Here is a 12663-nt window from a genome sequence, read left to right as displayed (position 1 = left end):
TAAAGACTATGTTTTGACAATTCAATGTGATTTTTTATTAAGCACAGCACACTTAAGAAAAGAAGCCAAAGTTCACAAATATAGTTGCAAGTTTTAATTGAAGCAGGCAAGTGAATTTAAGTGAAAATATTGCAAGTAAATGGATAGAGTTTGTTACCTGGACTTTTTCTTGCACCTCAGGTAATGGGAGCAATGAAGGAGTGCTCAATAAATCACTCAGACCAGCATTTGGGTTGTGAGGGATCAGCTTATACTGGCCTCCTTCTCTTTTCAAGTCCAAGCCAAATATGTCTGAGAGCAGGTCACCATCATCTGACAAAGCTGTTAGATCTGTCAGATCTTCTGCAGGCAGTGCAGTTTCTGTGGGTTTCCTCTCTCCTTCTTCCCCTTCCCCACGCACTTCATCCTGAGTGGGATCTGGCATATTAGCTAAAAGTTCAGCCACCTTGATCTTCTTAGCCCCTTCTACTAGGCTTCCACCAAGTAATAAACTGTACATGATGCGAAAGAAGCCCCGGAAAACACTAGATGTGAAATGGAGTAAGCCCATCAAAATACTCCAGTAGGAAGAAAAAAAAGCCGTAACCATATCCTTCATGGTCATTTTCTTCATTTTCTTCATCTGCTTCTTTAGACTCTTCACACTGAGCATTTTCATGAGAGTCATTATGTTATACTTGAGGGCTACTAAAGCTGACTTTACCGTCACAAGGGAGAAAAAGCCCATTCTAGGGTCCTGTTCCTCCAGCTTATCTTTCTCACTCTCTTCTTTATTTGCTGATCTCTCACTCAAATCTGATTCAGAGATCTGAGCAGCCAACTGCATTTCAAAGATGGTATCCTCACAGAAATTAACAAAAAGCTCCATCTTTTCTTTCTCTCCACCTTCATTTACTACATCAAATATAAACTGTCGTTTTGACTCTTTAACCTGAGGCTTCTCCCACTGAGTCCGACTTGACTCACTTATTTCAAAATAAACTCGCTCAATGCGCTTTGCACTGCCCATGATTTCTATGCGCCCAAGAAAGGGCTGAAAATAATTCAGAACGCTCTCTGCTAGCTCAAGGAAAGTCTGCAAGCGAGTGTCATGGGGCATGTGCTCCGACAGGTTTGTTAAGAGAACAGCAACGTTGAAACCAATGTCTTTAGCGGGTTCGTGGAACCGTTTCACAAATTCTTCATAGTCCAGAGTCTCATTCTCATCTGGCTCAGCACAAGACAGCAGAAACTCTGTTTCAGATTGGGTATAATGCTTATGGCTTTCCATTGCCTTTTGAAAGTCCCTCTTTGAAATTACACCTTTGCCATCAGGGTCATATTCCTTGAATGCATCAGAAGAAGTTAAATCTTTTAGTTTTAAGAACATATCAAAAAACTTCAGAATCATCTCTACGTTGTTGGACGATTCTACCAGCATGTCAACCATTTGCTTGCCGATAGTTCCATTCACAACATTACCTGAAGATGGTGAAATTCAATTAGTCATCAGTGGTAATGTTTAACAATGGGTAAAAGAATAAGAGAGTAAATAGACCTGAAAAGGACCTCAGAAGGCCATCTAATTCAGCCCTCAGGTCCCAGCTCTATCATCCCTATCTGAACCATTCGATACAAGTGTTTGTCTGACTTGTTCTTAAGAACTTCCCAATAGAGAATCATATGGTAAGATTTAAACATTTCTGACCGACAGTTACATTCAGAACTTCAGTGTAATAGTATGCAGATTAATATCTATATCTAAAAATACTATGCTTAAATATGGAGAATCAATGTCAGAAGTAACTGTTAACATTTCTTTTAGAAGAAGAAAAATATCAAGTCATAAAACATCTAAGACTTCCTTCACATTTCATAGAATGCAAAATAGAAGATTTAATTTAGGAATGACACTGAGGATATGCTTACACTGAAGTTACCCTAAGTAGTATGGAGTCTATACTGTACACATAAAAAGCTAGTTTTAAACCAGCAAGACCAGGTACATGTATTAGTCCAGCTGCAGCAACAGGGAACTTAGCACAGGCTATCAATCTAAGTTTCCTTTCTTCTTTTTGCAGCCTCTGTTGACCTCTATACTACCACAGGTAGACTGCTACCAGTACCTGACCGAGCGAGTTGAAATCAACCCAAAGTGTATACAAACTTCCAGATTCTTCTTGCCATTTCTCTCAAGAGCTTAGACATGATATGGATATAAACACAGATATCAGGCTTATAGCGAAGAAATGGCATTGTGTTTGCTTGCACAGAGCCCTGGTTCCTGATCTGGACTGTAAAGGCTTATCACAGAATAAGTAAATAATAATACAATGTCACACACTTTCAGATTGAGTTGAGGTGACTGCAGATGCAATTATTAAACAGAAAATCCCTTATACATAGACTGGACCTACCCAAGTGAAATCAAAATTTGTTCTTTTTACGGTTTAAAGTTGTTGTTGATACAAAAAGTGTCATGTTACATGCAGTATGTTACAGTTGTTAGCACACTTTAAATAAAACTACTCACGCTACTTTCTGTAGCCAGAAACCTAGTTTCAGATCTAAACAACATCTCACCTGAACCACTACAGTAGCCACATTCATGGGAACAAAAATAACCAACTAATTAATATAGATCTAATTAATTCTTACATGACTCTCTAGTGCATATAGTTTGTGAATCCTGAAGGGCCAACAGCTATTCTGGTAATTAATACATCAACATTAAAATAATAAAAAGGAAAGAGGCAGAGATTCTACTGTGAAACACATAAGCAGGAAAAAGGCACTATTACAATATTTGCAAAATAGAGTTTCAAAATAAATTCAAAACTACCTTCCAGCATAGACAGCAGCATGACCACCATATCTTTCTGTAGATCCATTAACTCTTTCAATAATTCAATTTGACTGGAGTCCTGCAAATAAAATACACTTCAAATAGGACTATTTTTGCTAAGGCATTTTTTAAGTTCCATCAGAAACAGTTTACTTGCTTTCAAGTACAAGGTTAGAGAAAAACAGATCGTTTTAACTACTTAACATCTAGTTCTAATCAGACTTGGAAGAGTTCCAGTGTATCTATGGTTTGAAACAAAGACTTGACATTTGGCAGGGGTGTGCTCCTGAAGTGAAAACGCCATATGTTGGAACCCACCCAAACCCAGCAAAGTGTAAAGCCTCTGGAAATCAGTCCTGCATGTCTTCTGAAGACATGCCTTAAAGGAATACTCTTTAAAATATCCCGATATCATATCCACAATAGGCATGCTGAAGGCTCCACAGATTTCCCTCTGTACTAGATGCACAAAGCTACTGAATGTGCTTCCTAACCCCAAGAGCTTGAGCTTTCACTTAAGACAAAGGACTCTACCAGTAAAACCCACACAGCATTAGATTTAGTCCAGTCTCAGGGATATATCTGAATTGTTTTCATAATCTTATGCACTGTTTATGGTTCTTATGGAATCACAAATACTTAAGGTTGGAAAGGACCTTACGGGTCATTTACATCTGTGCAGTAGGTCAGACTAAGATGTATTAGCTCTAAAACCTTCCAGACAAATGCCCATCTACCTTCTCTCCAGAAGGGGAGATTCCAGTTTCCCTAGGCAGCTTTTCCCCTTACTGTGCTCTTGCCATGGTTAGGAAGGTTTTCCTAAAATTTTTATCTAATCCTGCTTTGCAGCAGTTTAAACCTACTAAGTTGCATCAGCCCATTGTTTTTTCTCTTCTTTATGGCAGCCTCTCAAACTGCCATCATGTCCTGCATTAATCTCCTTTTCTCCAGACTAAACACACCTAGTTCTCTAAACCTTCCTTGTATGGTTTTTATTTCAACCTCTTTATCATCTTTGCCGCTTTCTGTTGGATTCTCTCCAGTTTTTCAACCTCTTTCTTAAAATGCAGAGCCTAAAACTAGTCTTCTTATTTTCTGTTATTAACAATCAAAGCCTCATAACACTTTCATAACAGACAGGGAAAGAATCGTTCTCCCATTTTATGTAAGGTATAATTGAGAGACTCTACAAGGTCATCTCAAACAAAAGTGAGACTGTAAACTTGTTGTTATTGTAAACTCAAGCCTCATCCACAGCAACAAGGATCAATGTGCCAAATCTGTGTGTGTGGCTTATCTGTATGCAGCCACAAGATTGTTTTTCCATCCTGAAACAGGAAGGAAATCCAGAAATCACAGCCGTCAATTTTACATTACTGCATGGCAAACAGATGGCAAAAGTTTGTGTCAAATACCTCTTGAGTAGCTGGTCCTCATATAGAATAAAGGGATGCTGCTGGTATCTGTCACCCTTTTAACTGAACCACAGCCACCTTGCCTCATTCAGTGCAAAGAATGGACAAACAACACATGAAGCAGGAGCTTATAATAAGACAAAATATGCCTTCTAGTCATTAAGGAACTAGGCTGGGATCGGGGAGGATTTTATTCCTATCACTGCCAAAGTACACCCACATGATATCAAAGCAGCAGATTTTTTCAGTTTTTTTCATTCCTAAACTAGGAATTTCTGGTAACCCTGGTAACTTATGAGCTATTTGTAATTCTTATTTCTATACTTCTTGTGCTGTTCTGTTTATGAATATGGAAAAGCTGCATTCACTACAATGCCACCTCTTGTGAAAAATATCCCATTTCACCAGGAATGAAAAATATATGTAATACTAATAAGGTCAGCAGAACTCAGAAATCAACCACCACTCAACAATCAAGTCCCAGAGGTAAGGGAAAAAGCATTCAAGAGAGACAAGTTTCTAATGAGTGCAATGCTTAACTGGGTATTTAAATCACAATAAAAACAAATAACTAAAACATCAAAACTTGACACTTCTCAGTGCCATACTACTTAAATGATTAAACAATAATGTTAACAAAAATAATTTGTAGTTGTCTGGTATGCTTCCTCTGACAAAACTGTTTTAGAAATTATTTAACAAATACTTTCAGTTCTATCACATCCAGGTGAGGTAAGAATCTAGATATATTGAACTATTTTATAGATGGGGAAATTAGGCACCAGAATGGTTAGCTGGTTTTCCCAAAGTTACAGAGGTGTCATACATAATATTTAAAAAAAATAAGGGTTTACTTGTCTCTTCTATGTTCAGAAACTTGGGCCAAGTCTCTAATTTGTATTTTTCTTCAAATCAGTTTTCCCTCTGTGGGCCAGCTATCCACAACCATGAGAGTTCATAGTCTAAATGTTTTATTTTGCTGTACTCCTTTAAACATTGCACTGTTCAGTTTCCCTTTACACTTAAGAAAATAATTTTTGTCAGTACAAATTACCTTCCTTAAAAAGTGATTAAGATAAAAAAGAGAAAGCAAAAGAAAAAAGAGCATGATACCTGAGATAACTTCATCTGCATGTGGGCAAATACATGAAGAAAACCAACCACTGCATCCCACAACCTGCTGTGCGCCAGACTCTGCTGATTCCCAGTGCATGGACCCTATTGAGTAGACCAGGAGAAGAGAGAACAGGGCTTATTTTTAAAAGAATTACATAAAAGAGTAAGAAAATAAAAGAGTAAGAAAAAGAAAAACAATTAAATTGCTAGCGGAGAACTGCCACAAATGTAACTGCTAAGGAAACTAAAATATACACAAGATGACAATCTTCTCTAATAAACCATTAATAATTAATAATCAGAGACGCAAAAATTAATTATTTTTTGTTTTTGTTCAGCATATTTCTGTCACAGATAATATTCTATTACTTTCTCAAAATCAGATTACGGTCAACAGATACTGGATAAAAATCTTTACTAAGCAACATGAATAGAATGGTATGGTTCAGTTGTCTAAATCTGTTGCGTGTATACATTTATATATTGTGCATGTTCACTAATATTATGTAAACTAAGGCTATCACAATTAATTTGTATAAACACAAAAAATTAAAATATCATGAGGATTTCAATGTGCCTAAAAATGTTCCATCTGAGGGACCATATTTCAAATACCTTGTTGCCAGAAAGAAACATTGTTAAGATAAATTAAAATAAGTCATTTGAATCTTTACTTTCTTCTCATACCAACAGAAGTCCTTTATGTCTGTAGAGTTGCTCCCAATTCACAATGTAAGTAGAACCTGACTTTAGCTTTGGAAGCATCAATTTACAGGATAATTTCTTATGACAAATAAACAAACAAAACTATGTATGTTTGTTAAAACTACTCCTTGGCTGATTAATAGACTTATTATTTCATTTAAGCTATGGACAAAAGTTACGCATAAACTGGTTTAAGTGATGAGAAACTGGTTTAAATCTGTAACTGAACAGAAGTTAAGTGCACATAGTGTCAAAATGGCTGAAACTGGTTTAAGATAAACCTGGTTGAATGTAGTATCAGGCTTAACTAATTTAGGTCAAACTTCTGTCCCAGACCCCTTTCTGGTTCAAGTTAAATCAACCCCTCCCCCCCCCAGCATGCTTTGCAGCCCTGGGCTGGGCTGTGCTGACTCCTCCAAAGGGCAGGGCTGTCCACACTCCTCTGCTCCCTAGCTGGAGCAGTGACGGCTGACTCACTGGCCTCACTGGCTGGCTTACTGCCCCACCCCCACCCCCTGCTGGGGTCAGAGGCCAGGGAGGAGGGTTAAACTCCCCTTCCCCCAAGTACAGCGCTGCCCTGCCCTGCTTGCTTACTGCTGGCTGCAGCTGTGGACTACAAATTCCAGAGGCACCTAGAAGCAGGAAGAGGAAGTGATGAGCAACCCTGCAGAGTCCTGCTGCTATGACTATGGACTGCAAATCCCAGAGATCTCAGGGGGAGCAGGAAGAGGAAGCAAACACAGTCAGGGTGTGTTTATAGTTCTTCAGAGAAAGAACTATTCTTATTCAAGCTTTTGTGAAACAATGTCACTACCTTTTTTCGCATCTACTCCCCTCCTCAGCCTGGCAGCCATCCCCTCCCCTCCCCCCTTCAGCAGGGAAGTAGGGGAAATTCCTGGAGGGCTTCTCTCTTCCCTTCCCTTTGGCCGCAGCTGATAGGCATGCTCTAGCCCAGGCATGTGGCTGCGCATTTCCTCAATCAAAAGTAATTGCCTGCTTATTTGCTTATTGGTTCAAACTTTGTAGCTTAGACTAACCTGCAAAGACTGAATCAATTTAGCCTCAGGCTTTCTGACTGTCTGTACTTAGCCTTATTGTAGTTTTAAACAGTAAACGTTTTTTACTTGAATCTTAGCTTCCATAATCAAAACATGAAATAATTGTTAAAATGAAAGTCTCAATTTTATATAGAACTACTCAATAGTGTAACAGGATTTTCTTCTCACTTCCTTAAAAAGACTTAACAATATACAAAGAAAATTACACTAAAAACTTGTTATTAAAATTGTAAAAGTCAAGCACTCAAAAACGTTAGGGAATATGTAAATCAAAGCTTTTCCACTGGACCTCTGCTTCATTTGGTACACAGAATGAATGGCTCTCAGGGAATGAGATACAATTCAATATCCTTGACTTCATTATGCAATGTATGACTCCTTTATTTGCTGCACACCTTCCAGGCCCTGCCCTGAATACAGAATTATTAGTTTCCTCCTGCGTTTGTCAATAGTGCTCATCACGTCTTGTCAGCAGCAGCTTCGTATTTACTGTGAAGGGAGTACAGGTCAAGCATGTCTCTGTAGATCTCAGACATGTCAGTATAGCATAGGTATTTCAAGAAGGCTACTAATATCATGTTCCATTTACTAAACACAGCTGCATTCCACAATAACTTTAGCTTTCAGGAGGATTAAAAGTGATTAAGTAGGATTCTTTGCTATAGTCTACTCTTGAGATGGCAAAACCTAAATTATGGAAGTGAGGTCCTGTTGAAAAGGAATGGATACAACCTATTATTGGATGTAAAAGGAAAGGAGAAATCTTGGCTACAAAAAGAAGAGGTGAAAATTCAGTGATAACTGAGTATCAGTCTAGCCTTCTCAGGCTGCAATAAAAGTAACAACGGCTTCATCTATTTCAAAACTTCATTCTCATACTAGTATGCAAACATTGGTATAGCTCCTTAGTATAACTGTAAAGATACCTACATTATTCCTGTATGCTAAAACAATGATTATCTTCATAATTTAATGAAAATGACAATGTAAACAATTTACCTGAATATACTCTGTGAGAGTATTAAAGACCTGTTTTGCAACTTGAATTGCTTTGGAGAAATTACGTTGTCCTTGCTCATCAATAACATCCTTCCCAGAATAATACCAGTAGAAATCACTAATTGATTCCTATAAAACAGATGAAACAGCACATAACAGATCACATGTATACACAAATTATCAGCCTCTCCTTAGTTTTATAGTATTATTCTGAAACAAATTTTAAGAGTGAGCTTTGGGTGTGAAGAAGTGTTCGCTACAGCTAGTCTAGGTTTTGATGGCTTGCTTTAAGCCACCAAAACCTAGACCACAAGCACTGTGTACAGCTGTTCACCACTGCCAGGAGTAGCAGATGCAGCCATTTGCCACTGCCAGGAGCAGCATGGGGAGCCCAACATAAGTAACTTAGGATGGGGGAGAGGTTGGAGGGATAGGAGAGGGGGGTGGGGCTGGCAGGTCTGCTTGGTCAGAGAATAGAGTTGGGGGGGCTGAAAATAGCTTGTCAGGGGGTGAGAACAGCACAGCCATGTGGCTAGAGTGAGTGGCTAGGTTTTCCTAGACCTGGAGCTGTGCTGCAAATGGATGCAGATATTTGCAAGGTTGGGTTAACCCCTTACTAGACTGGGTTAATCCTTTCTCAAATTAAGTTTGCACACCTTTTGAGGTGTACTAACTTAAATTGGGTGTGCCACCTTTTGGCCAAATTAAACCCTCCGAACACCTATGTAAGTGAGCATTTAGATCCAGGGTTAGGTCAATCTAAATATAGATGGGAGCAAAGTTTTCCTTATATTTCTATTCACATGGATTTAAAATCATGCTATAGTCGCTCTTGGGTATCATCAACATAATGCATTTTCTACCTCATCTCCAAAGGAACCCACAGAAAAAAAAAGAAACACAAATCTAGCTTTTGACTAGATTAGCTGGACTTTCTTCACTCCAATTCTATAGTATGACTTCTTAAACTAGGATAGTCATCAGAAACACTATACTGAAAAGTGTCTTTGAACCATGTGCATGTACACTGTGTGCTCAGCACCTTACTAAATCACAGGACCAAGAATTCCCAGAGAATGGATTCGTCCTTCCATTTCTTCCAAAGAAAGCCCATTTTTTATTTAATCAAAAAGTAACTACACAATAGGAAAAGTTTATTTTCATTAGGATTACAAATGTCCCTACAGCTTCTACTGAATTTACTGGTCCACAAAAGTAAGCTGGTAATAACAGTGGTAGCAACTGAAAAATGATTGATTTTTGCATTGTGGACTTTTTAGAAACAATAAATAAAAGTCGAAAAGGAAAAATTAATTGGCTAAATAAAAAAAAATTAGCGTGCTGTGCAGTGAAGTGGATTGTCAGACAGGTGAGACAAACATGTAAAATGATGAATATGTTTACTAAAAACAGACTATGTGCTTCATACACTTGGTTCAGAAAATGAATTAGATACTTTCATTACCTTCTGATGTGCTACAACAATGTAGAGTTTTCATATTTAAAGAACAACAAAAGAATTAATGCTGCAGGGTTCAAGTTTCTCAGATCATGTCTTGTGTTTTTTAGCAATTTAAATAGCAGGCAGTTGTGTATCAGGGTGCTTACAGGTGGATACAATCAGGAGATTCATTCATTGGAATCATTCTTATCACAGTCCTGACTGCCCTTTTGCCCATGAGCCCCCAAGAAACAGAATTTTGATAGCACCACTTGAAATGAAAGTTAATGATAAAAAATGCCTCAGAAGATCCATGAGAAAAAGTACTGTGGACCACAATGAAGGTATCTGTAATAACTACTACTGATGGAATTAGAGAATTAAAAGAGGTGCATTTCAGTGTACAGTCCTTTAAATTTCCCTAAAGACTTTCAAAGAAGTACTCCAAGGATGCACTTATGTAAATTATATTTTTTAGTGAATATTGATGTCACTCAGTGTTCCAATTTTCTCATCCAGAGCTGGATAGAAAAGTGTTATGTATTTGGGACAGATCATGAGATTCCTCAGTCTGAGAAAATGCTCCACTCACCTTTGTGAGTGTTTTTCAGAAACATTACAGCTTCAGAAATGTATATAAATGTTTCTTTCGCAAACACAGCTTTGGCTTAAATTAAATTTGTGAGAGCAAAAAATAAGGACTGTTCCCTGAGCAGGTTATCATGATGCACTTCTGTCCCCACATCTTTGGATAAACTGGAAGGAACTGACTGCATGGTCTAAGATTTCTCAAAAGGATGACAGATCATAGATCTGCATCAGTTATTATTCAATTACTAGCACTCTTTTCTTGCTGCCCAAGAGATGATACTGACATTGTTAACTTGGTGAATATTTTGTGCTACAAGAAGGATAAAAGGTAGAGGCAATGTAAGTCATAGTCATATGGAATTTGATCTTTCTGACACAAGTGTGCAGTTTCCTCAAGCCTGTGATGTGATAAAAGCAGTAATGCCTCTGGTAGAAGGCTTTTATTCCCTTTATTTATTTAGGTACATAGTTCTTCTATAGTTCCCATTTTTAATAAGGAATCTGCCACTGCTCCAAGCAGTATCCAGCAGAAGGGACCTGGTCAGGATGCAGGGCAGAGTATCAGAGAGTAGAATTTCTCGAACAGTGTTCTTACTCAAGACACATACATCTGATCCATGCTTGTAAAAGGGAGACAATAAGCACATGCTGCCACCAATGACCAAAATAGTCAATGCTTCTTTCAGGGAAGAAATTTTCCCTTCTTCTGTCAAACAATTGCCCAATCAGTACTGAACAAACCCAATATTCAGTTCTTTTTATCCCTAACTCCATAGGATTACACCATATTTATTGGGCAACATCAGATCATGGTTGAAGAAAGTTGCTTAAAGCTTAATTAGAGATAGACATAATGGTAGCAAAAAATGCATTCTAAAGACTCAGAGCTACTGAAGACATGCACAAGAAATTGGCCAGTTCAGTCTGGAGTCTGAGAGCATACTTAAATTCCTCCTACAAAGGCATCTGCAAGTTACACTTTCTACTATTGCTGGTTATCTAGAAGACTCCATCTCATCCTGGTAGCAGATGAGTTAACCTTCATTAGTCATATCTTTGTCACTGCTCAGTGCACCTGAGCCTTCAGCATCTGTGTTATGCAAAATGTTACAGAAAGTACCATGTTTTCTTGCATACCACACACCTTTTTTAAAAAAAAAAAATCAGCTGCTGGATATTGAGGTGTGTTTTGTAAGTAAGGAAATATGGTAATAGCAGCTGCTGATGCAGGAGTCTGTTGGAGAAAAGAGAAAATAATGCTGCATGTGGTGTCCAGGGGGTGGCACAGTGACCACATCAAACCCTCTCTTTTGCTCTCTGCTCTGGTTTCCTACAGATTATATTAAGCCAGGCCTCAACCCCTTTATTCAGGCTATTCAATGGTCTGGGACTTGGTTGTTTAGGAGATGATCTAAAACTCTGGGATAAGGACTGTGGTTGATAACCTCTGTCTTCTGGCAGAACAGAACTATTTTTTTACAGTAAGAACAAAGGCTAAATGTGCAAGAGGTAGAACTGCCCATGATATAAGCCCACTATTGTGGAATGGAACTGAGAAACATCTACAACCCTCATAATTTCTTAGACTTTTCCTCTTCTATCATAAATACATCACTATACCTATGCTCCTCTAATAAGAAAGGAGAATAAATGATGCATGATGGATGTTAATCCTGCCATTTAATGGCCTAGTAATGAAAGGAGCGATGATTTTATGATAGGAAGTATCACTCAAGGATCTGAAGGAAAGAACCTGTTTGTGTGTTTGAACTGTATTATCTTGAGCATTTCACAACCTACATCAACTCCACATCATGATAAAATGAGGCAAACAGTTGTAAAAAGAAGGGCAAGGGAAAAGAAAAGAAATGCAGGTTATGACTAAGCAATGAAAGATCAAGGCTGGTTAGGTGCCTGGGAGCAACAGAAAACCTTGGCTTTTGTTTAAAGAAGGGGTTTTAACCATGTGGCCCTCGGAGCCATCTGGCCTAACAGGCTACCAAAATTGGGGGGGTTTGACCAGCAAGGGGGTGGCTTAACATAGAATCCAGGGCCCCTGGGCCCTGGTAGACATGGCCATCAGTAGCAGGAGGGCAAGAAAACTGTGCTTTGCTCGCCCTAGAGTCACTGGTCCCACTACCTCTTGTCCTACTGCTGCCAGTCCTACTACAGCAGTCACCAGCCCTGCCACTGTCCCCACCAGTCCTGCTGCTACTGTCCCATGTCCCAGGTTGGATCCCATCTATGAAAGAGCTCTACAGTCTGGATCGGGCCCAGAGCATAGGGTAAGTTTCACACTCCTAGTTTAAGGATCCTCTTTTTCATATTAAGATCTTCCTCAGTAAGGCCTCTTAGCTAGATTCTCTCTCCAATCTCATGAAGGTCAGTGGGGAAAAAAAAATCAGATGAAGTGAACTGCTTCTGCAGAAAACAAAATAATTCCAGAAATTACACCATAACTCTAGTTTCTTCTTCAAAATGCCACTGATTGGTAATTTCCAAGACTTCCCAAAC

General features: G+C 38.6%; 1 protein-coding gene across 1 annotated transcript in view; it reads right to left on the bottom strand.

Moving 5' to 3' along the window:
- RYR2 (ryanodine receptor 2) overlaps positions 1 to 12663 on the bottom strand; it is an 875416-nt gene that overhangs the window by 63047 nt on the left and 799706 nt on the right. Inside the window, exons 86-89 of the mRNA XM_059715710.1 lie at positions 8118 to 8246; positions 5353 to 5457; positions 2822 to 2903; positions 158 to 1461 (exon numbers count right to left, since the gene is read on the bottom strand). Of these exons, the coding sequence (XP_059571693.1) occupies positions 158 to 1461; positions 2822 to 2903; positions 5353 to 5457; positions 8118 to 8246 (1620 nt within the window). The remainder of the gene's footprint in view (positions 1 to 157; positions 1462 to 2821; positions 2904 to 5352; positions 5458 to 8117; positions 8247 to 12663) is intronic.

Source organism: Alligator mississippiensis, chromosome 1 (assembly GCF_030867095.1).
Source record: "Alligator mississippiensis isolate rAllMis1 chromosome 1, rAllMis1, whole genome shotgun sequence".
Taxonomy (NCBI): Eukaryota; Metazoa; Chordata; order Crocodylia; family Alligatoridae; genus Alligator; species Alligator mississippiensis.
Note: the sequence above shows the minus strand (reverse complement) of the source record. Positions and strands in the feature narration are given on the sequence as shown.